Source organism: Copidosoma floridanum, unplaced genomic scaffold, assembly GCF_036245765.1.
Source record: "Copidosoma floridanum isolate Cflo_tuat_1 unplaced genomic scaffold, Cflo_Japanese_pri ptg000001l, whole genome shotgun sequence".
In the NCBI taxonomy this organism is placed as follows: domain Eukaryota; kingdom Metazoa; phylum Arthropoda; class Insecta; order Hymenoptera; family Encyrtidae; genus Copidosoma; species Copidosoma floridanum.
The window spans coordinates 22,177,276-22,203,675 of record NW_028321878.1 but is presented as its reverse complement, the minus strand read 5'-3'; the positions used below and the strand labels follow the sequence as shown (position 1 = coordinate 22,203,675).

Here is a 26,400-nt window from a genome sequence, read left to right as displayed (position 1 = left end):
TCTTGATGCGTATAAGGCAATTTCATATAGTAACCATAATGTAAGATATTGTACTGTCTGACATGCAGAACGTCATACACAATAAATATATTTATCCACGACACAGTGGTACCAGATAGGTAGAAGCATGAACGATTGTAAAGAACATAAGCTAGCTATAGTTGCCTCATCACAACTAATGTACTTCCCTTGTATCATAATAAATACTTTTACTTCCACAGCTGAAGATGGAGATGAGCTGGCTAAGATCCATAAGGTACGCGTCATAAGAAACGAGAAGCGTGAGGGCTTAATGAGATCACGAGTAAAGGGAGCTGGTGCAGCTACAGCAGGCGTGCTAACATTTCTAGATTCACACTGTGAATGTAATGTCGACTGGTTGGAGCCACTGCTGGAAAGGATTGCTGACGATCCAAGCCGAGTCGTCTGTCCTGTCATTGACGTCATTAGCATGGACAACTTTCAGTACATCGGTAAGTAAGCTTAAATAATTTTTATTTCATACAGACAGAAAAAATCATGGCCGTTCTTAAATGATTTGTGAAAAACGGTTAAAGATTTTAATTAAACACTATGAAAATATTTGTTAATAGATAACTCAAGTCATTAATAGTTGATGTATATTTGCTTCTATGTAATCATATAGAAAAAAAAAAATTCGGTGACAGTCAAGGAATTTATTGCTGAACAATGAAATTTGTAGTCGTGAGAGTAGACAAACGTTTTCAATTTTTTGACATATTAAATACCATGTTTTCCTTCATTCATCGTTCATATTATACTATAAAAATTAAGAAACGTTACTGAAACAAACTTCCAACATTTTGGAGTTTTTATTCTCACTCCTTGATTAGCTCTTACTGATCGTGTCCTTATGCACTGACCCATAAATAATTGATAAGAATTAAGACTTATATATAATATATATAATGTGTATATATATATATATATATATATATATATATATATATATATATATATAATCACAAGGCATCACTCACCACCCTCCTTACACGATCCCAGTCTTACCCTCACGAAAAGCTAGTTGTGCTTAATAGACGAATTTTAATTTTTTTACTACAGCTTGTCCAAATATGGTGATTTTTTGAGTATGCATTATTATTAAAATTAATAATTTATTCATTCACCTCATTATACTTCTGTATTTCCATCACTCTATGATTGAGCGTACTTGTAATTTAAAGTTTAATTTTTTGAGATCATATTTAATTTTAATAGTGTACTACGCACTTATATTTACTTTTCCCAAAAACAAACGAGTTGTCACTCTTTGATTAAAGTGGCAATTATATTGAGTGGTCCTCCACCTATAAAAAACACAATTAATGTGGTACCAAAATTACGACACTAAGAAAAGTGATGTTAAAATTGTATTATAACTATACTAAAAATTGCTATATTTTTGAGGAAAGCTAAGACATACTCTCCTGATGATGCAAGTTTATAAGTTTATAAAAATTTGTACCATATTCTAAATGATAATAACTATCACTATGTAGCAGCTCTTAAAAAAATTATTACACAACATAATAAAAATTACTATGTCTAATATCATAGTATAAATTGATGATAGTATAATTTATGCAACATAGTAAATTTTATTGTAATCATTTGAAAATGTCCCACATTCTAAAGTAGATTTTACTATGTGACACAGTGAAATTTCTAATACCACTGCATTGCTAATCAGTATACTAAAAATTACTATGTTCAAAAGTCATTTTATGTGACGTTTTTATCAATTGAGTGAGATGGTAGATCACCTACAGGTATACACGCCTATTGAGTTTCAAATTTAAAGTTGTACTAACGTAAACATTACGTGAAACAGATTTTTTTTATTCATACGGGTTTGAAATCAAGTTTAAATACGTACAGACAAATAATTTTGAATCGACTAGTTATATGTTATGATTAATACCACATGGTCTGCAGGAAACCTTTCGATTTTCAACTTTATTGTGTGTATCATAAATAGCACACGTTCCCACACGTACTTTATCGATGCTAACAAGCATATAGAATATCGTGGTCTTGTGGTTATGGAGCCTTATTTGGAAGCTGAAGGACAGAGGTAAAAACTATTTTGTTATAAAGCAAATTTCGACATAGGGTAACTGTAGGTGTTACTAACACTTTTTTATTTGCAGTCACTTAAATCTGTGATAAAAAAAAGGTAAATTATGTAATGTGTGGGTTAAAAACTTTTTTATCAACATTTTTTATTTTAAAAGTAAAAAAAAAAAAAAATTGTTAAAGTCTATAATATCGTATTTTAATTTTAATAAGTATTTTAATGATTGATCAAAATGCATATATTACTGGCAGTATGCACCTATTACGGGCCGTCAGATAGTGTAAAAATTTGAACTTTTACTTTATTTACTGGCCGAATTTCTACGAAAATTTACTGGCAGATACTAGCATCAATGTTGTATGAAAAAAAAGACGTTTACAGGTCATTTTACTTATTATAAATAAAAAAATAGGTGTCCTTTCATTATTATATTTTATATGCTGAGGTTTTACGATAATTATTTCTATTTTAACAAATTTTTGAATAGTCGATCTGGCAGCCGAAGTATACATTTCTCAATAAATTCTAACACCTCTTAATTTTTTGTTACTAAAATAATTAAAACTTCTTTTACGAATGTATCTATTCAATAATAATTTTATGTTAATATAGTTTATAAAAAAAAAATATATTTTGCGCATTTTTTATTAGTCAGTTATTGTTTCATATTGATAGTTTTCTGTTAACTGCCAGTAACTGGAGCAGTGCCAAGAATACCCACAGCTACCCTAATCTATTTTTACTTTGTAGCATAGTAATTATTATGATAAGTATGTTTCAACTTTTTTTAAAAATATAGTAATTTTAATCATAGTTATAATACTTTTTCTAACACCACTTTTCTCAATGTATGCACACAAATAAAATAAACATTTATATTTACCTTACAAATGCAACATTCAGCTTATTCATAGAAAATTCCCCTTTTTTTTATACGTTTTTGCAAGTTTTATCGTGAACGCAACTTGTAAAATAGTTTTATGGATTATATACGACAAAATTCACTAGAACTATTTAGCCCTATAATTGTTATATAGTATACGATGAAATTCTTTGTGGACTCTTCGTTTCTTCCAACGCACTTTTCTATTAATTTTTATTAGTCTGTCTTAATAGAGTCAGTATATTTAATAACACTTAGTTTTGCACTTTATCTTGTCGCCATAAGTTGCATAATCACAAAGTTAGCAAATTATAAGTTTTCTGTGTCAATTGCTTCTAGTGATTATTTAACTCCCTACTTGGTTATCAACTAGTCTTTTGCTCATGTACTAAATCAACTTCAATCTGATTTCATATTTTTTTAAAAATAATTCACTTGAAACTTATTCCTCATAAAACAAATATGTATTAAGTCATTTATGTAAAACAATTAACGGTGAAATATGAAAAACGCAAATTATGTCAGGAAAAATAAACAAAAAAAACATCGTTGGTGTATTTATATAATTTTTAAATGTCACTAAAAAATCATCAGAAAAGAATCTGTCTTATCTCATTCTGATAGGCCAATACTTTACTATTAAAATAGTTTCTGTTTGTTTTTTAATTATGGTAATTGAGTATAATGGTGCGTCTGGGGTCATGACTGTCATAGGTGCCTCAGCTGATCTAAGAGGTGGCTTTGATTGGAGTCTTGTCTTTAAGTGGGAGTATTTAAGTCAAGCTGAGCGCCAGGTTCGCCAAAAAGATCCAACTCAGGCCATCAGGACACCAATGATTGCTGGGGGTCTGTTTGTCATAAACAAAGTCTACTTTGAGAAATTGGGCAAATACGACACACAAATGGATGTTTGGGGTGGCGAAAATCTTGGTAAGTTGTATTTTGGTATTTTTAACTTTTTTTTTACAATCGGTTGGCTTTTTTTTCTTTTAGCTTATAACCTTATTTGCATAAAATTACATGCTTTTATTACATTTACTTGTGCTCATTCAAATCTCCCTACATAAAAACAGATTTTTGTGTTTTCAATTTGCACCCCACAAACTCACATGATTATTTATAAACCCGCTGTCCTCGAGATTTTTGTTATTCACCCCTATTAAAAAATTTATTTTTATACACAAATTATATTATATTGTCAAATTAAAGACATATAATTAACTACATGTGTATGAGTATGAAAAATAGGAGTTAGAGAGAAAAAAATGGTGTCATAATTTAGATTGTTCAGATTTAGTCAGTAATCGTAAACAAATAAATATTAGAAGTACCAAAGCAGTGATTTCTTCTGCTCTACGCGCATCGTACTTGTGTGTCAGACGAACTAGTGGTTATCGATCAGTCGGAGTTCTGTAATATTTCTGTTCATAGATTGAACTAGGAAACTAAAAGTATAATTTTGTAAGTTTCTAGCGTACCACGACGTGGCTTCGCCTGCGTTGTATAAAATGTTTGAAATATTTGTATTGAAATATATCTTCCTACAACACTTCTGTATAATCCAAATGTTTATAGAATGTACAACGTAGGAAATTTTACCGTGGCTTTGTCCACTTCTTATCCATGAATGTTTAGAATGTTAGGTGGCTTCGTCTCCTGCGCGCTCCGCGCGCCAACCCTCCAAACTTTTTTGATGAAACATATTTCTAATAATTATTTTAACTAAATTCAATGATTGAATTTTAAAAATAAATCTAAGCTCAAACGAATAAAACAATCTTGATTAGCCTGTAGAGCGCAAGATGTAGTCAGCGCTTGTCTACTTAATCTCATTTGTACATTTAAATGTACCACCTTTCGTCCCTTACGACTAATCAGATCACGGCGTATTCTGTCGACAGTTACGTGATACTAATTCTTTTAGGATGTATTTGAGTTTTAGGATATATTTTAACTATACAAATTGAAAAAACAAAATACTTTTTAGTTGGAATGGAGGAGAAGCTGAGAAAACAAAAAAAAAGCCAAATTATATAATTATATATTGAAGCTTTTTTCCTTACCATATACTCTCAGGAACGGTCAAAGTTTCATGAGATATGAAGTTTCAGGAAATGTGTTATCACTCAACATCGACTATGTGCTGAAGTGCATGTCACACGTTACTGAAGCTTACTACGAACTTTTACTCATTAAAGTAACTCCATAAAATTGATGACGGGAGCGGCTCAGTCAATGTAAAGTTATATTGAAAACATAACCACTCACCTTCTAGTGATCAAAAGTTAAAACTCCCTTTCAGAGCTGTTTTACAGTTAGTTTTTATAAGTAACATAACAACGTTTCTATTGAAGTTATAATTCATTATAATAGCTTATGACACATTAGAAGTTGTCACTGAACTTCTGTCAAACTTACGGATCGATTAGTTCAGTAGATTTTAAGGTTTTTGCAAGCATACAAACAAACGCTGTCTCTTTATATAATTGTAAGATTAGACTTATACTCACTGATTAAAAGAGTGTAATAATGTTGTGAACCACTAAGCTTTTTGGTTCTCAGAATATTATAATTGATAGTATAATAACATTTCCGTAAGCTTATGTTTGTTAACTATCATACAAAAAAAAAAAAAACGTTTCCGTACCTTCAGAATTCCAACTTTGACCACGAGTGGGGGGGCACTGAGGTTATTCTTACGGTGAATATAAAACCCACACTATTCATACACATACGAGCACACACACCTATACACACACACTAAAGGCTTTAAAAAAGACTTTGTAGGACTGCGTTACTTAAACTAAGGTAGTATTACATGCCAATGAATGTAGCTTGAATTAAAAAATTACCTTATTCACAAATGAAACAATTTAGAAAGAATAAGCCTAAATGAAAATCTCATATCCATCTATAAAACCTCGTATGAATAAAACAATGACGAAAAAAAAATGAAAACTTTAAAGAAAATATAAGAAAAATTAAGAAAAACTAAAAATATAAGAAAAATTGAAACAATTATTTTTTTAAAAATAACCCAATTATAAAAATTAAATAAATATTTGCTTATACGTATAATAGCTGCTACTTTAAGAAAAGGTTTGTTAAGTTTAAAAAAAAAAAGTTTAATTAAGTGAATAACGTATTAATGGGTGTAACTTATAGTCGAACCAAAACAATCCATTAACAATCAATGAACATACAAATTAACAAAAAATTACGAACCTTACTATAGCACAGAACATGCCTATAAAGGTATGACTTAGACAAAAAATGATTTTATATTAGTATTGGTTATTAGACAGTAGCTAGCAGGCAATGGATAAACCGAAAATGGCGGATGGAGTCATTGGCAAGTAGGTGGTGACAAGGGGTCCCATGAGATGGTAGAAAAAAAATTTTTAGGGTCGGTCCCAACACAAAACTATAATTTTAAGTTAATATTATGTACGTCATTTAAATTAAGTACTAATCTATTATAAATAAGAAAGTGATAAACAAATACAATAGGGGGAAATATCGATTATTAAAAAAAAAGGTTACAACTCTAGCCAGCACGATCTTAGGAATGCAGAATTCATTATATATACATACCTTCATAACAACTGATAGCAATAATATATTATTGTTCACACGATTGAAAAATTATAAATAAATAATTGAGGCGAAATATCAATTTTCTCAAAATTATCATCTATGACTCACCAGCATGATTCTTGACATTTAGAATCTTACATTCATACTCAAAGTATAGTCTATCATTAGCATAAGTCTTTTAGTCACATTGCTGTTGAACCCTTTTACATAAGTATATCGTATTTGGTTGGAAATAACAAAGGGCAAAAAAAATCAATTATCTCGAAGTTCAAGGGTGGTTAAAAATTAGTTTTAATTTTGGAAGACTGCTGAAATGATATACTTGGGGATTATCGTAGGTGAGCCAAACCTCGGTGCTCGAGGATAACGGAGATACGAAGCAGTTCACGAAATGACAAGATAGAGCGTGTATTAACCTTAACTTTATTTAGTACAACAGATGGAGTATTAATATAAGGTAAATTGAGGTGTATCAGGACACTTTTGACGGTGTGAAATTATCATCCTCGGTTTTTCAAAAACTATATCACAATAGTATGTAAAATCAATGTTTTCAACCGTTAGCGCACATTTTTTTTCTATCAATTAAAAAAAAAATTATTGATTTGTTCTTTTATAAGTGTTTAAAAATCAAATTTTTAAACTTATGTCTAATTCAACTGTAACAGGACACACTTAGTTAAGGTAATTCGGGACATCGATTAAGCTAATTCTGGACAAACGCCCAATTTCCAATTTAATTACATGTAATCTAGTCCATATTGCTATTACAGTGATTATTCCTAGATAAACTAACTATTTATAGATAAAACAATAAGAACTGAAGCTTACTTTAGCCTACAAACTGATAAAAGTTGTTTGAAATGGGGAGAGTGTATCTTCACTTACATTACGTATTGTCACGTTCTGAATCTAAATTTTAGTGATAGGTAGTCGAAAAATGTGAGATTCAATTTTTTAAATAGTTTTTGAATACAAATCCATATTTTCTCTGCCACCGCATAGAAGACAATCGCGCACGAAAAATTTGAGGTTATGATTTAAATTCTCCTTAATACACATAACTTACATTGACAATTCTACCAAACTTTAATGTTTGTGATATCTCTAACTCCAGTAACATTAGAAAGTACGAGAAAACGTTTATATTTGTGGAATTATTCGAAAACAAGTGCGTACTCAATTCTGACCCGCTAAAGCTGAAGTTATTTAACTTTTATGGTAAAGTAGGACATACATGATTTAATCACTATATAAGAATAATTAATTTTTGTTAATTTATCACTTCAACTCATACATTTTTGTTTGTTTTTTTTTTATAAAAGGTCTAGTAGAATGAAGAGAAATTTTTTGTTTCAAATAATAATTTGTTTAACACTGTTTTCGATGCTGTCCCGAGTCACCTTAAACATTTTTGGAAATGAGAGTTCATTTGTTTTATCAAACAAAAATACCGACTTAGAAATATAAAGTAGTTTGGGTGGGGTCCGAAATAACGACAGCTCACTTCAATTTTGCAGTAAAACTATGAATGCTCATTTCAGCAACGTGTATTGCAAGGGGGCACTTCTACGATCTAGAATTTATAATACACGCTTTACATTTATACTTATATTCTTTTATTTATTGTATTTTCTTATAATAAAAAATCCGTCTAATAGACAATTCAAATTTTTTGTACATACATATATTTCATTTTATAAAAAAAATTCCTATTTTCAAATTCAAATTTGAACGCCGCGCGCGGGGAATGTGCGTCTAGTACGTTAAGAAAACGCTAGAGTGCGGGAAAATCTGCTACTCAAAAGGAAATAACGTTAGCATAAAAGGCACCATTGCGCAATGCAAAGGCAGTTCATCTTCCAGCGACCCTGGGACGCGGTATATCCGTTGCTCACCCAGACCTGGAACTTTCCCGTGCACCGGTACCATACCGCGACGAGCACGAAGGGAGAGAAAGAGACGAAGAGAGGAAGAGACGAAGTACGAAGGCCGATAGCTGAAAAGTAAGTGTGTACACCATCACCAAGGTAACACTTCCACTAACCGGTACCTACTTGGACTTTCGGTGCTCGACCGCTTTAAGCGTGGAGACGACGCACCCCCAAGTAGTCGAGGCACTAGGGTTAGCGATCACGTTCTTAGGCGAAGTTCCTGGGTTGATGACTTGAGCAGTGCTCAAGACACCCAAGGGCCCTGAGAACGACCTAACCTTACGTGACTTGGTCGGATAGGTAGTTACCTGACACTAACTTTCCGCGGCTGTAATAAAATTTCGTATTAGTCTAACCTAACGTGTTCAAGCAGAGATACTAAAGAGGGAAATTTCAAATTGTCATTTTGTAAAATTTTCTATTAAAAAGGCGGATAAATTTTAAGTGAATTGTCGAGTATAGTATATATTGTTTTTTTTTTATTAACGTAAAAAATTGCGAACACTCAAATAAAATTAATACATGTAAAAATTTAAGATATAATTTCCTTAGAATCATATGATTGAATAAATATAAGATAATTAAAAATAAATTGATTGTACTTATTTAAGCAAACCTTCCCCTCCATATAAGATTGCGAGTTCCTTTTTATAGTTTAAGATAAAAACTAGAAAATAGCTGTTAAGATTTGAAATCATTTAATAAACTGAGAATATTATCTGAACCCCAAAAAGGGACAGGAATAAAATAAAAAAAGATATTAGATTAGAAAAATATTGAATAAGTTAAAAAAGATATTAAATTATTGAATTGATTAAATTAAGGAAATATTCAGGAAAACTCAATAAAGTAATAATCAATGAACAATTGCTGTATATGGTGCAGGAATTAATTGATTATTCAACAGATAAATTTTGAAACTTGATAATAAATTTTTTCTAAGTATTGTATATAATCGGCAAAGTTGAGCAATTTCGCTCTTTTACACAGGGCCACGAACCCGCCCTCCGACATATAAACACAATCATTGTTTGTATGTTGGTTCCTAATCTTAGAGTTTCCTCGGTACAGATAATATTCTTAGCCGATTGTTACTACCACAAATTAACCGGGGTTATACACAAAGAAAAGGAAGTTGTAAATGGTACCCCTGGTGGGACTCGCAATTGTAAGAGGGAGTGTTTGAATGGGTGCAAAAAATTTATATTAGTTTCCCCGCAATATGTTGTAGATGCCAAAATCCAAGGCGAATAATAAGCCAACTGCGTACTCTGGGCTCCATTATCAGGCAATAGTGCGACGAATTGAGGAGCTCGAGAGAGAAAACGCTATACAAAAACAACAACTACTAGAACTCGAAGCACAAATCACACACATATATTCCCTAGAGCCAGTCATAGATACTATTAACAGAAAAATAAATAAATTAAAATTAGTCCGACAAAAAGACCTTACTCAAATAGCCAACGAACTCAACAAATTTTATTTAACTGATTGTAATTTTAACAGATACTTTACCTTCCTTGATTCGGAAATTACACATATTTATAAAAAACTCCCGAATTATCGAGCACTACGGGATTTTCCAAACGAATTTGAATCGATAGAGAATTTGAAAAGTGATCATAAAGTCACAGAAAAGTTTAGTACCACTTTGGCTTGTATTATATTATAAATAAACACATTATTAAATTTTATTAAAAGTTTTATATTATTCGTTTGCCTTAAAAATGGTTAAAACACGACGAGGGGGCAATAATGAAGAAACACAACAAGTAACGGCTCAGATCCACGGGGAAAACGAAGATAACTTAAGTGGAATTTTTCCATTAGAGGAGTCACCTCAGCCAAATACAGTGGGTGGAAATGATGGAAATATTTTCGAGGTCATAGGGGTCCAAAAGCAGCTAATGGCTGAAATCCTACCTTTCAACCCCGAGAATAATTCGGAACAAATTATTGACAAAGTAAATAAAGTCATCACACAAACGAACACACTGAAAGAACAAACGATGCGACTTACACATACGTACGATGCACTGGAGACCCATATAGAACGACTCACACAAACACAAAATCAAATACGTACTAAAAACGCACTACGTCAGGCAGAACTTATTAGACAATCAGAAATACTCGATAACTTAAATAAACAATTCGATCAACTCGCACTAAACATAGGGAAAACAACACAAACATTCCAAAAACTCAATCAAACAGTCACGGCACAAACACAAGCCATAGTCAATTTAGAACAGGAAGATGATCGCATATACGAGGCTATCGCCCAACACAAAAAAGACGTGGAATCGATCATCACCCGAAAATTAAATAACGTACAAGGCAGAGGAGTTTCTCAATTGAAAGTAGATTTACCCACTTTTAGCGCAGCTGCAAGTGATCGACCAATCAAATTCCTTAAAGCCTTAAAAACTTACATTGAAATAACTTCCATAGAAACTGACACGATTAAATTAGTATTATCTCAAGCATTAAAAGGCCCGGCACTTGATTGGTTTGAGCACATCGAAGAAAGAATAAATTCCATGAATGATTTTGAAACTTTATTTTTGAACAAATATTGGAACGCGACGGTACAAGCTAAAGTTCGTCGAGCGCTCGAATGGAATGCATACGAAGCCACTAATAATATGAGCCGTAGTGAATACGTGTTAAATTTGTATAGTTACGTGAAAATGTTATCAGCACCACCCACTGAAGCGGAGGCCGTTGAGAAATTCGCAAATCATTTTGACGAAGTCGTACAGCAGTCTATAATTCTTCGGGGAATTAACAAAATTGACGATCTCATAAAACTCTTAGATTCTATGGATGCAGTAGGCGCGTTAAATAGCTCAATTTCGATTCGAGAAAATTCATACATAGATTCCGGGAGACAAATAAACTCAAGCCCTACGCGGAATCATAGCAACTTCCGAGCCTCAACACCAAACCCTCCCAATAGCAATTGGCGTGACCGCGGTAACAATACAAATAATACCACCATAAACCGAAATACGAACTCAGGTCAACAAACTAACAACAACAATAATAATTCCAATCGACCATACGTAGAAAGACCACAAAGTAGCTCATACAATCGAGGGACACAGGGAACTCAAATAAATTTAATTGAAGAGATCCCAAATCAGGAAAACGAATAGACGTTGTATCCCAAACCCCTGAAGATTATCAAACCTATACTTCATGGGATACAACGATCAGAGGGGGCATTACAAAGACAAGTATATTAAAAAATTATGAATCCAAGCCCGAACAAAAAAATAACATAAACACCTTACACACTACCACGCTACCACATGGAAATAAAAATTTAAAAATAATGTCGAAAATTAACAATAATCAAGGGAATCTACTTATCAAGGCTCAAGAATGTTTGATACCTCGTACATATACAGTTTTGGTTCCATTTGATAACCAGCTTGAAAAAAAAGTGACTGAGGAGAATAAGTCTAATATTGTTACAAATGCATGCCATTCCTACTCAATTTGCCATAAAAATCAAATAAAAAGTTGTTCAGTAGTCAAACCAGAAATACATACAGTATTCGATGATTTAAGACAGACACTACTAGAAGAACCACACAGCGAAAATCAGTTAACCAATAAAGCTTTTTTATGCCCGGAAATCAATATTGAGATAAAAGGCGTTGAACTAGAGGCCTTAATAGATACGGGGAGTAAACTCACATGTATATCTGAAGACACTTATGAAAAATATAACGATGCATGGAAAATTTTCCCTACCCTTCCGGTAATTGGATTCCAAGCATGCGGTTTTATCGGTGAAATACTATCGGTACTAATATCGGTGATACTAGGAATTGATTTTTTAAAGAAAAATAAAGTAGAAATCCACTTAGACAAAGACGAAATTATTTTCCCTTACGAACATAAACATAAGGTAATACAATTTAATACATATAAAAAAGAACTAGACACAATAGAATTTATCCAAAACGAATCAGAGCTCAGTAATTCCAATGATGAGGTTCTGGTTACAGATTTACAAATATCTGATGACGAGATATCTGAGAAATTACGAAAGCTAAAAAACATTAATAATACACAGAAGAACCAACTTGAATGCTTAATAAAACATTATAGACATATTTTTCGTAAAGAACCGGGACAATTTAAGTCATACACATACAAATTGAAAGTCACTAATGATGAACCTTACTTTTTATTCCCTTACCCTGTATCCACCAAGCTAAAAGAAAAGGTCGATAACGAGATTAAACGAATGCTTAAACTTAATATAATAGAACACTTGGATAGCGTATACGTAAACCCGCTTACTATAGTTTCAAAATCTGATGGTTCGGTACGAATATGCCTTGATGCACGAAAGTTGAATGAACGACTAGTAAGTGATCACGATGGAGCCGAGGAAATGGACGAAGTGTTAAGGAAATGTAGTAACATTGGGGTAATGACAAGCGTTGATCTAACAACAAGCTTTTGGCAGATCCCGTTGCACAAAGAATCACGGAAATACACGGCATTTTCGCTTAAAAAAAGAACGTACCATTTCAAGGTTGTGCCTTTCGGTTTGAAGATAAGTAGCGCTGCTTTAACTAGAGCATCTGATTTTTTACTCAATGGTATCCGAGATTTTATAATCGATTTTGTAGATGATTATTTATGTGTGTCTAAAACATTTCCTGATCACTTGAACCACCTCAGGATCCTTTTTGAAAGAATTTCAAACGAAAATATAACTATAAATTTTAAAAAAGTCGAATTTTGTCGGGAAGAAATTAAATTTGTAGGACATATGCTATCTCTACATGGTATTAAACCCGACCCGGAAAAAATAGAAAAAATAAAAAACTTTCCAATACCCAGAAACGCCAAAGAAATCAAAGGATTTCAAGGGTTAGTAACCTTTTGTGCCAAATTCTCACATAGTGTTTGGGGACAAATGGAACCATTACTGGAATTGATCCGCAAGGAAAAAACCTGGAATTGGGGAGACAAGCATTTACAGGCCTTTAACAGAGTAAAGGAACTGTTCCACGACGATTTATTCTTAAATCACCCCGATTTAAACAAACCCTTTGTATTGTATACCGATGCAAGTAATATCGCACTTGGAGCTATCCTATGCCAAAAAGATCAAGATGAAAACGAAAGGGTAGTATACATGGCCAGTCGTACGATAAAAGGGGCGGAGAAAAATTACTTTACTACAGAACTTGAATTATTAGCAATCGTTTGGGCATTACACAAATTCCGTTCTTTCATTTTGGGTACCAAGGTTTATATTAAATGTGACCATCGTGCGTTATCATATTTAATGTCATGCAAATTTTTAAGTGCCCGATTAACGCGATGGATGCTTTCCATTCAGGATTATAATTTTGAAATAACACATATCAAGGGAAGCGAAAACGTTGCGGCCGATTCATTAAGTAGATACGCATATGAAAAGGACCAAAACAGGATTGAGGAATTTAATATATTTACAATATTAACTAGAAAACCGGATAACAATATATTAAAACAACTTAAAGACATATCAAACTTACAATCAACGGATAAAAGAATACGCGCCATTAAAGAAAAAATAAAGAATGGACATGAATATACCCGGTATAAACTGGAAGGAGAAATCCTCTATCAATTATGTAATCATAGAAAGAAAATTCTCCTACCAACATGCCTAGCCAAAGAAATTATTATAGAAGTGCATGAGTTATATGCACACATTGGGGCCAATAAATGTGTAGCAATGCTCAAAGACGATTTTGCATATCCAAAATTTAAAAAATTTGCAGCAAGAACACTTCGTACTTGCGATACGTGTCAAAGAACAAAAATATATACTACGGGATCACATTTTGAAACACGACCAATCCTACCCGACGGACCCAAAGATTTAATTTCGATTGATTTCTATGGACCATTGCCCATTTCACGGGGAGGGGTGCGCCACATTTTGGCCGTAATCGATGTTTTTACGAAATTTGTGGTATTGTATCCGATTAGGCGAGCCGACACGACAACAACAATTAAAAAATTATTCAATCACTACTTCCCGACATATGGTAAACCTAATCGTATACAATCAGATCACGGAACTCAGTTCACCGCGAATAAGTGGCGGAAAACACTCGAAGAAGCCGGGATTAAAATTTGTTTTTCCTCTATACGACACCCACAAAGTAATACAATTGAACGGGTGAATCGGGAGCTAGGACGATTTTTTCGAGTATTAGTCAGAGACAAACACAAAAATTGGGGAAACTGGGTAGATTTTATCCAAAATTGTATAAATGAAAGCCACCATGACACAACAGAATACACCCCTACAGAATTACAACTAGACACCTTACCTATACGATTTTGGCATAAGCATATCGAGGCCCCTGATAAAACACCAATACCCTACATTGATAAAGTTAACTTAGCAGCTAATAGGATTGAAAGAAAAGGAAGGAAAAGGGCAGATAAACATAACACACTAAAGAAATACACAGATTATAAGTTGGGAAGTCTAGTCCTAATAAAAACAAACCCAGTATCGTTTTCGGAAAGCGGGATTACTGCTAAATTTTCAGAACTATATGAAGGCCCTTATACCATCACTAAAATTATAAATCACTCCACCTTTATTTTAACTAACGACCAAAATAAATCAGGGGAATGTTTCATGGTATTGAATTGCGTCCTTACTTTACACAGAATGAGGACAAAGAGACAACAACAACGGCTTAACCGCAAAATAAAGCGGACTAAACAACGCCTAGAGACATTATTACGAGAATTAAACCAGTCACAAATGGACCTTGGTCCATCAGAAGGCCCACGTAACCCATCACAGTCGCCTACAAAAAATCCGCCGCGAGAAACGAAAACGGAGACACACGATGATTATATCGATATCGAAAATGACATCGCGATTGAGGACCTCGAGCGCCTCACATTATAATAAAACAGCATGAGGTGAGGGAAAATGTGTTGTCAGTGTCGTCAGTAGTTTGGGACAAATATCAACCGTATAAGCATAAATACATAAATAACAAACCCTTAATAGATGGGAAAGAATGCCGAAAGGAGAATAAAAAAAAAAATTAGAAAAACTACAGGAAAGGGAGAAGCAACTCCAAACAGTTTCCCATGGGCCACGTGACCAACGAGGACAAGTTGCCGTGGCACGAACGGAAACGGAAAAGAAGGAACATCTGGAAATGACGAAAATCCAGCAGATACGAGCGGAGCAATGGGTCATGGGGTTCCCGTACCCAACAAATACTCAGGCTCCAATCGTTGCACCCTCTACATCTATCCTTCCTACGATTCCCCTTCCCCCACCCCTAACCCAAACCCCACCACCACTCACGACTCATCCTTTTCATGAAACCTCCACATCAATATCCATCGAAAAAAAATTACGAGACGCCCTCAACACACTTTTCGGTCCACCACCAACCAAAACAAAAACCACCTGCTCCCGACTTTTTGACTGCGCTCCTGTTCAAATCAGCCGACCCATCATTCCACCCACACAACCAAAAATCAAATCAATCATAGTCATCCCACCTCATTCCAAATTCAGTCAACAAAACAAAAAAACACAAGAAAACACGACAAACACGCCACCCAAACCCAAGTTGACACCTACAACCACACCCATCGCTACACCTACAAAAACCATCACACAACCTCATCCCTTAAACAAGCCTCGACCACATCGCCTCCGTAAAAAGTTCAAGCCAGTACAAAACATTCAGAGATACGTAAAAACCGATGTAAATAACAATAAATAAAACTCATTACTTCTAACCTAATTTGTTCATAGAAAAATATTTTTTTTATTTTCACAAATTAGAGGGGGCAGATGCAAGGGGGCACTTCTACGATCTAGAATTTATAATACACGCTTTACATTTATACTTATATTCTTTTATTTATTGTATTTTCTTATAATAAAAAATCCGTCTAATAGACAATTCAAATTTTTTGTACATACATATATTTCATTTTATAAAAAAAATTCCTATTTTCAAATTCAAATTTGAACGCCGCGCGCGGGGAATGTGCGTCTAGTACGTTAAGAAAACGCTAGAGTGCGGGAAAACCTGCTACTCAAAAGGAAATAACGTTAGCATAAAAGGCACCATTGCGCAATGCAAAGGCAGTTCATCTTCCAGCGACCCTGGGACGCGGTATATCCGTTGCTCACCCAGACCTGGAACTTTCCCGTGCACCGGTACCATACCGCGACGAGCACGAAGGGAGAGAAAGAGACGAAGAGAGGAAGAGACGAAGTACGAAGGCCGATAGCTGAAAAGTAAGTGTGTACACCATCACCAAGGTAACACTTCCACTAACCGGTACCTACTTGGACTTTCGGTGCTCGACCGCTTTAAGCGTGGAGACGACGCACCCCCAAGTAGTCGAGGCACTAGGGTTAGCGATCACGTTCTTAGGCGAAGTTCCTGGGTTGATGACTTGAGCAGTGCTCAAGACACCCAAGGGCCCTGAGAACGACCTAACCTTACGTGACTTGGTCGGATAGGTAGTTACCTGACACTAACTTTCCGCGGCTGTAATAAAATTTCGTATTAGTCTAACCTAACGTGTTCAAGCAGAGATACTAAAGAGGGAAATTTCAAATTGTCATTTTGTAAAATTTTCTATTAAAAAGGCGGATAAATTTTAAGTGAATTGTCGAGTATAGTATATATTGTTTTTTTTTTATTAACGTAAAAAATTGCGAACACTCAAATAAAATTAATACATGTAAAAATTTAAGATATAATTTCCTTAGAATCATATGATTGAATAAATATAAGATAATTAAAAATAAATTGATTGTACTTATTTAAGCAAACCTTCCCCTCCATATAAGATTGCGAGTTCCTTTTTATAGTTTAAGATAAAAACTAGAAAATAGCTGTTAAGATTTGAAATCATTTAATAAACTGAGAATATTATCTGAACCCCAAAAAGGGACAGGAATAAAATAAAAAAAGATATTAGATTAGAAAAATATTGAATAAGTTAAAAAAGATATTAAATTATTGAATTGATTAAATTAAGGAAATATTCAGGAAAACTCAATAAAGTAATAATCAATGAACAATTGCTGTATATGGTGCAGGAATTAATTGATTATTCAACAGATAAATTTTGAAACTTGATAATAAATTTTTTCTAAGTATTGTATATAATCGGCAAAGTTGAGCAATTTCGCTCTTTTACACAGGGCCACGAACCCGCCCTCCGACATATAAACACAATCATTGTTTGTATGTTGGTTCCTAATCTTAGAGTTTCCTCGGTACAGATAATATTCTTAGCCGATTGTTACTACCACAAATTAACCGGGGTTATACACAAAGAAAAGGAAGTCGTAGTATTCCGACGACAACGATAGCTCAGTGCAGCGACTGCTCAGTACTTCGACAGCCAATCATAAGGCAGATTACTTTGACTTTCTTCTTATACTGCTTCGTGATTGGCTGTCGAAATACTGAACAGTCGCTGAACTGAGCTATCGTTGTCGTCGGAATACACGTCACTGAAATGAACATTCATAGTTTTACTGCAAAATTGAAGTGAACTGTCGTTATTTCGGACCCCACCCAGTAGTTTTGTAACTTATAAGCTTAAAGATGTTTTAGTAGTAAATGATCTTGCACTACCCATGGAATGCGTAAGTCCCGAATTATCTAAGTATTGCCAAAGGGAAACAAATATTTTCATCCCTCCGTTTAGAAAAATACCTATTATAATTATAGGTCAAAATGATATCGATTTGATCATTACTCGAAAATTCCATTTTCTAGAATTAAATAATTTAGTTATTTCCCAATGCTTATTAGGATGGTCAATTCATGGTGTGGGTGGGTTAAGTAAAAATAAAAAGGTTAACTTGGTAAATAAAACAAGCAAGAATTCAAAATTATTAAAAAAATTAGAAGCAATTGAAAAACAAATCGAAAGTTACTTTGACATTGAATCGCTAGGAGAACGTTATTTTGTAAAGATTACTGAAGAGAATAACTTAGCTACTGAACTATTAAAAAAACTAGTAAATTCATTAATGGTTGTTGGGAGGTCGGTCTCTTATGGAAAAACGAATGCGAATTTATTACAGACGGACTTACAACAGCAAGTCGTAGACTACAATTTTTAGAAAAGAGGTTTGAACGTGGCAAAAAATTTGCTGAAATATATATGTGTAAAATGAAACGATTATTAGATAACAATTTTGCTGAAAAAGTTCCAGAAACTTCCACAAATGAAAAAATTTGGTATTTGCCGCATTTCAATGTGCAAAATCCTAATAAACCAGGTAAAGTTAGGTTAGTATTTGACGCAGCAGCAAAAACTAAATCTATCAACTTTAATGATTTATTTTTGACCGGACCTGACCTTTTGAAATCATTACTTGGAGTTTTGATGCGTTTTCGTCAATATTCTTTTGCGTTAAAAGCCAATTTGAAAGATACGTTTCTGAAGATCAAAATTTGTGAAGAGGATAGGGACGCGCAACGATTTCTTCGGAAGGATGGAGAAAGAAATTTTAAAGAATTTAGGATGTCTTCTATGTTATTTAACGCAAAATCTTCACCTTGTACAGCATTATACATCAAAAATAAAAATGCTAGCTTGTTTTTATCGCGATATTCTCATGCAGCCAACAGTATTATAGAAAACAGTTACATGGATAATTATTTAGATAGCTGTAAATCTTTTAAAGAAGCTAAAGACGAATTATCTCAAGTAAAAGAAATTAACGAACACGCGAATTGGGAAATGCATGGGTGGGCCAGTAATTACCCTCCAGTATTAGAAAAAGTTCTTTCCTCTGAGGCCCCAAAGAAACTGTTAGATTCGGAATCAGAAAAAATGTTAGGCTTGCATTAGTTAAATTCATACGATAAGTCAACTTTTAAATAAATGAAAGCAAAATTTTCCCTGAAATTCTCATCGGCAGTAAAGTTCCCACAAAACGAGAATTTTTAAATGTAATAATGTCCATTTACGATCCTTTAGGTTTTCTATCTCCTTTTACAATTCGGTCCCGGATTCTAATGCGTGAAATTTGTGGTAGTGGTATTGATTGGGATCAAGAGCTCCATGAGTCTGAATTTGTTTTTTGGAAACAATGGCTAAAGGGTATGAACGAAATCAAATCAATTGCTATCGATCGCTGCTATCAATTAAAAAACTTTTAGCAAGACACAGCAGAATTGCACGTTTTCTGTAAAGCTTATGCAGCTGTAGCATATTTGAGGTTTCCCCTTTCAGAAGAAAAATTTCACATTTCTTTTGTTCTTGCTAAAAGTCATGTAGCTTCTCCAAAACCACAAACGATTCCGCGCCTTGAATTGGAAGAAGCACTAGTAGCAGTTAGAATATCAAAAGTGATTAACGAAGAACATGACACTAAAGTATCACGACGCGTTTTCTGGACTGACTCTCAAATTCTCCTACACTGGATTAATAAAGACGTACATGAATTCAAAACATTCGTTGCAAAATAGAATAGGTGAAATTCAGGAATACTCGTAAGTATCAGAATGGCGATGGATCTCATCAATCGGAAATCCGGCTGGCTTTTCGATGAGACTTACTACTGAAAGCTTAAGTATTAAGAGTAGATAGTATTCAGGCCCGTCCTTTTTGAGTAAAAATGAGAATCTTTGGCAAAAGTCATCTTTACTTTCTAATAATGAGAATGATCATGCATGCGAAATCGAAAAGAAAAAAATAGTTACTCATAAAAACGAAATAAAAAACAATTATAGATGTATAAAGATTTTTCTCATAGAGAAGTCTTTGCTTAACGTTGTATTACGTATTTAAATTCATTAAGAAAAAATGTAAAAGTTTCAAAAATCTTCAGGATTCATGCGTGGTAGAAATATTTGAAAAGGCAAAAACGTTTTGTTTTAAATTAAGTTAACATAATTCATTTCCTCAAGATATTAATTCTTTGATTCATGGAAAGAACATTTCTAAAAGCAGTCGAATTTTAAATCTTAGCCCCTATCTTGACGATTCTCAAAGTTTACGTGCTGAGGGGCGTTTAAAGAATTTTACTGAAAGCGATTCTTTGTCAAAGTTGGTTATTTTGGATACTAAGGATCACATCGATAAACTGTTAGTAAAACGTTACCATGAAATTTTTTATCACGCAAATCATGATATCGTAGTAAATGGAATAAGACAAAAATTTTGTGTTTTGGGTCTTATTCAATTTTTACGTAGTTTAATTCATCAATGTATAACATGTCAATTTTTTCGACGATAACCCGCCAACCCTAAAATAGCTGATTTACTTCCTGCTAGATTAGGTTTTCGATTACGTTCATTCAGTCATTGCGGGCTTGATTACTTCGGTCCTTTCGAAGTAACAGTAGATCGTCGTCGAGAAAAAAAATATGGAGTCTTATTGACTTGTATGACTACCTGGGCAGTACATCTAGAAATGGCCTTCAGTTTAAGCACTGATTCGGTAATTATGGCCTAAAAAGATTTATTGCAAGGAGGGGTTCTCCATTAGCGATTTATTGTGATAATGAAACGAACTTTTGAAGAATGAGCAATGAGTTGAAAAACGAGATGAAAAAAGTATATTTTCACAAATTAAATGAATTTGCAATTCAAAAAGAGATTTCATGGAATTTTAATCTCTCTAGCGCTTCACACATGATTGGTGCATGGAAACACTTAATTCGATCTATTTTAAATATATTTATTTTGTTTCAAAATATAGTTACAAACGTAAGTTTAGTCGAGACTTAGATTCGAAAAAGAAGATACATAAAGTATATATTTTTGATTATATTCATAAAGGAGAAGATGAAGAATCATGTAAAATAACGAAAACAGATACAAGTAAATAAGAAGATGATACAGAAATTTTTGATGAAATATCAGAGTATGCAGATGACTGCTATTTGCGCCCTATGGAAGCAGCATAGCAATTACAAGAGTTTCCTCTGTGTGAACAAAGTAATTCGATATTTAACTTACTAATACACATTGAAAATGAACAAAAAATAGTTTTTTAAAAACCAGGTGTGGGTCTCGGGACCCCTGGCAAAAGTGAAACTTCAGCTAACTCAAATGTTATTAAACTTGGTATAATAAAAACTAAAAAAATTCGAGTACACCTAATTTCAATACATCTTTGAGAATCTGATATTAAAATAGTAAAAATTTTAATATAATTACGTATTCGAGCTCGCACATGCATAAAATACATTTACCTTAATACATTACTTATGTTATGATTTTCGCATTCTAAGTACCTCCATGTTTGCTATGATGTATGTAATACATGTACCAATTGTTTGTCATGTAATGCAGAATGAAACGAAAATTTTCACTATACTGCGCCGAAAGAAGGTACTTTTGTCCCGTTTCGTAAAACAAAAATTCCTTCTATTTAAAACTAATTTTCGTACATTTGATATGTCATTATATGTGTTGAATAAATTTTTGTTGGAATCTTTGTATCCGACAAATAAAATTTTTTTTTAATTTTGGCTACCAGAAAAGTAAAATAATCCACTATACCTTATTAAAATTAAAGAAAGCAATAGATGAATAGCTGTTTTTCATTGTAAAATTGTAATTTTTCATTTCATTGGTTTTCTACCATCACTTATAATTTAATATTTAAATTCACCCGTGCTGAACTTATTTCTACTCATCTCAAAATTAATAAAAAGAATGTAGATTTTTGTCACGTCACAATTTTTCTTCGCTGTGTCTATTCGCACCTTATATCCACGTATACGCATGCGCCTCGCTCGCTTCGCTCGCTCGGAAAAAAAAATAAACTTGGACCATATAAGTACCAGACAGTAGAGTTGCCCACTGCGCATGCGTATTCACTATTTGCACGTAATTACGTGGATATACGGCGCGTTTTGGTGCGATTAGATACTACGATTTTTCTTATAATACATTATAAAGAACAGAAAATAAATCAATTTATAGGTAGGATATAAAGGTTTTAGCTTTGCCTTTGAAATATGAATTATTATTTTCAGAATTACTACGATTATTTGTATGAATCCGTGTAACATATTTTTGCACCTCAATAATTATTTTCTATACGTGGGATTATTTTTGGCCTATCTGGCTTCCTTTTCAAGAAACAACTGTTTTTCTAATATTGGGAGATTAGGTTGTGACAAAAATTTTTCGAAGATCTCGTCAACGTCCATATTAATTTTCCAAACGTGCCACTCTAAATAAAAAATTTTTTTTGACTTGTTCTTTTCAAGATACAGTTGAAAAATAGAAAAATTAAGATTATGTTTGTTCATAGTCTAACCCCTCTCTACTTGTGCACATCGATTGTGTAGAGTCCCTTTAGGAAACCCCTAGGAATTGTTATTTTTAGCCAATTTTGCTTCCCTTTCAAGATACAGCTTTTTTTTGGTTTTAAAAAGTTAAATTGTCGTATCATACATACATATATACATACGAAAAGATGAATAGAAAATAAAAGCGTGTTAAAAAAAACAATTTTTACTTTGTTTTTCGAAGACTTCAAAGACATCAAGCGATGTTTTGTGTCCAACATTATTTACCTGACAGTACCTTAGCTGTCACAGAGGCCTAGTTAAGCCCGTATTATAGACCAAGAGCTAAGTCCAAAGGGTGATCAAAATTTTAACCCGCCGCCACTTTCACCAGAATTAAGGAACCTTATGATTTGTAGAGATCCTAAATATTTTGATCATATTTCATTGTGGTAAAGAGAGTTATATGGTAATTAAAGTTGTGCCACATGATCTTTTTTATTAACCAGCAGCAACTTGCACCAATAAATAAAAAATAAAAAGTTGTCAACTGAAAGTTCCATTTGCGGCAAGATTAAAATGCATGTTGTGCCCGAAAATTGACCTTCATAAAAATAGACCCCCTACCCGATTTTATCTACAACACTCACCTAAGACAATAGATTATGCATTGTAGATAACATTATAGATAAGAATACAATATCTATATTTTTGGAGGTCGATTTTCGGGTACGAGGTGCATTCTGATATTGCTGCAAATGGCACCTTACGAACAACTTTTTATTTTTCATCCATTGGTGTAAGTTGCGGCTGGTTAATAAAAAAAATCATATGACACAACTATAACTACCACATAACTCCTTACCACTATAAAATATGACCGAAATATTTTGGATCCTTACGAATCATAAGGTTCCTCAATTTTAGTAAAAGTGGCGGCTGGATAAAATTTTGATGACCCTCGGGCCTCAGCTCTTGGTCTATTATAGCCACATTACGGTTTTGACCAATCAGGGCTCAGAGAAAAAATATTTTTTTTCGAGGATGCAAGGTTTAGGTTGGTAGCACCTTGCATGTCTGATGTCAGTTCCCAATTTCCAACCATTTCCGTTCTAAAGCGCCATAATTTAAATAACAATTTTGGCATTAATACAACAAACGAAATAGTGATAGTAATGCAATCACAAATTATATTAAAATGGGTAATAAAATAATAATTTATAAAAACGTAGTGTGTAATTATAAAAACGTAATCCACGCACAGATTCAAACATTTGTTCATCGTTACAACGACAGTACGAATATAATAAATTGCCAATAATAATAATAATAATGAAAATAAAAATAATAATAACAATCATTATAATATAAATAATTTTGAAAATAATAATAATAATAATAATAGTAAGAATGATACTGATACTATTAATATCAATAACTATATAAAAACTCAAACAAAAAATGTGATAACAAATAAAAAAACAATACCAATAATAATAGTAAAAACATTAATAATAATGATAATATAATAATAATATCAATAATAATAATATTAATAATAATAACAATAGAATTAATCACGATAACGATAGTAATAATAATAAAACTAGTATTATTCATGATAATGCTAGTAATCATGATAATATAATAATAATAATACTAATAAAATTGGACAACCAAATAACCAATTGTAAGGACGAATACGATACAATTATTAAATTTCTGTTGTGTGGTCTTCCATTTATATTTTATAAAACTCATATTTCAAAATTACTAACTCTACATATAAATAATAAGACCTAAAAGTTGTGAAATACAATAGCCTTATTCTTTTGAGAACACTAAGTAAGTATAACTAAAATTGATATAATTTATTCTTCAGTTGAAGTTGAAGTAGCACTAGCAGCAGCAGCAGCAGCATTACTAGCAGCCTAGTAGTTTTTTTTTTTTTTTTTTTTTTTTTTGTGTGGAGGGAGGGGAAATGCATTGAGGCACACCGCAGGGACAGCGGTAGTGTTGGACTCGGTGGATTTTTTTTATTAGACCACCCATACCCACTAAACCCCCCCCCCATGCCGCGTGGCTTTTGATCCACCTCGGAACCGCGTTAGCATTACTTCAGAGTGGAGCCACCAGGGAGACCATCGCGTCTCACAGCATTAACGAGCTATCTCGCCACCATTTGCTAGAGGTGCTGATGCTCTTGAGTCCTGAAAAGAACTCAAGGTCCCTGAGGACCAGCACCTTGTCTAGCGCCACCTACTTAGCCAGCACCACTATAAGCTTAATGCTTTCCCTTGCTGATAGGTAAAATACCCAGCGCAGCGTGGGTCCACATTAGCCTGTCTTTTAACTCAAGGCCTTTTTGCCTTATTTTGATCCTGCTAGGGCCTTATCCCTGGCCTCTTTTAGGGCTTTCCTAAATAAAGGGCAGCTCCCGCTGCCTGCTTCGTGCTTGTTGTCCGTTGTTGGGCAAAGGAAGCACCGTGCTGGGCCTAGACACTCTTTCTTCCGGTGATTTGAGCTTTCACACCGGAAGCAAAGCTTGGCTCTGTTTTCGTTCTTGCAGTTGCCAGAGACGTGTCCATATCCCAGGCATTTGTAACATCTTGTTACTTCAATTCTTCTTTGAATTCGGCAGCTTACAAAGCCAACTCGTAACCTGCCTTCCTTTTCTACTTGTCTGGCAGATGCTTCGTCCATCTTTATTGAAGCCGGCCTCTGTCCTCTGGCATTTAGCTTTAAGAGAGCTACTTCTGGCTCCTGGCTCTAATGTCCAAAAGTCCTAGCGGAAGCGTCTTTGACCTCATCTTCCACTACAATGGCATCCAGGTCTTGTAAATCTAATGTCACTTTTTTGTTGCTCATTTTGACAGTACCCTGTCCAGCTACCGACTTTTCAATTTGCTGTGAGAATGCAGTAGCATTCTCTACACCTTTGGCCTTAATAAGTATGTCTCCTTTTTTTGTAGTGACAACACTTTGGACTGCCACGTTAGCCTTATTGGGGTCAAAGTTTGCCTTCATCATCTTCAGCACCGTTGCAAAGGTCTGCCCTTCAGCCATCTTCACTACTACTGTTGTTGTGGCGTCCACTTTTTTCTTCTGGCTTATTTTGTCATTCAGGGAAATTTCTTCTTGTTTGCCACTGCCTGTTTTCTTTTTCTTTGAAGACATAGTCTGCTGGCGTTTCTCAGGGCTGTCCGATGGGCTCCTGTTTCTTTTACTTCGTTCTATTTCTTTTAGGGCAGTATTCAGGGTTTTTTTCTGTACATGCCGTCGAAAATTATCTCGCCTTTGTTCCCTCCACTGCAGAGATTTAAATGACAACTTTCAAGCGTTGGTATACATATCTTCTTCAGTAAGACAGCCTTTTCTCAGCAACTTTGCCTCTTAATGATGCTTAAAATCGGCTTTGAGCCCATTTTTAACAGCGTTCGCTGTGTTGCCGTACTTATCGTTAATTATTTGTAGCGTCTCTGTAATGCCTTTCGTTGCTGATTGGACTTTATTAGCAACTTGCTGTCGCTTTACTCTGAGCATAGTGACACTTTTTTCTAAAAAGGCAAGCTCCTCCCGGGTCTG

The 26,400-nt window shown here is 33.8% G+C and overlaps 1 protein-coding gene across 1 annotated transcript in view; it reads left to right on the top strand.

Annotated features, from left to right (window-relative positions):
- The window catches only part of LOC106640451 (polypeptide N-acetylgalactosaminyltransferase 2-like), a 294,122-nt gene that overhangs the window by 189,078 nt on the left and 78,644 nt on the right, over positions 1 to 26,400 (top strand). Inside the window, exons 6-7 of the mRNA XM_089589846.1 lie at positions 222 to 473; positions 3,696 to 3,911. Coding sequence (XP_089445972.1) covers positions 222 to 473; positions 3,696 to 3,911 — 468 coding nt within the window. The remainder of the gene's footprint in view (positions 1 to 221; positions 474 to 3,695; positions 3,912 to 26,400) is intronic.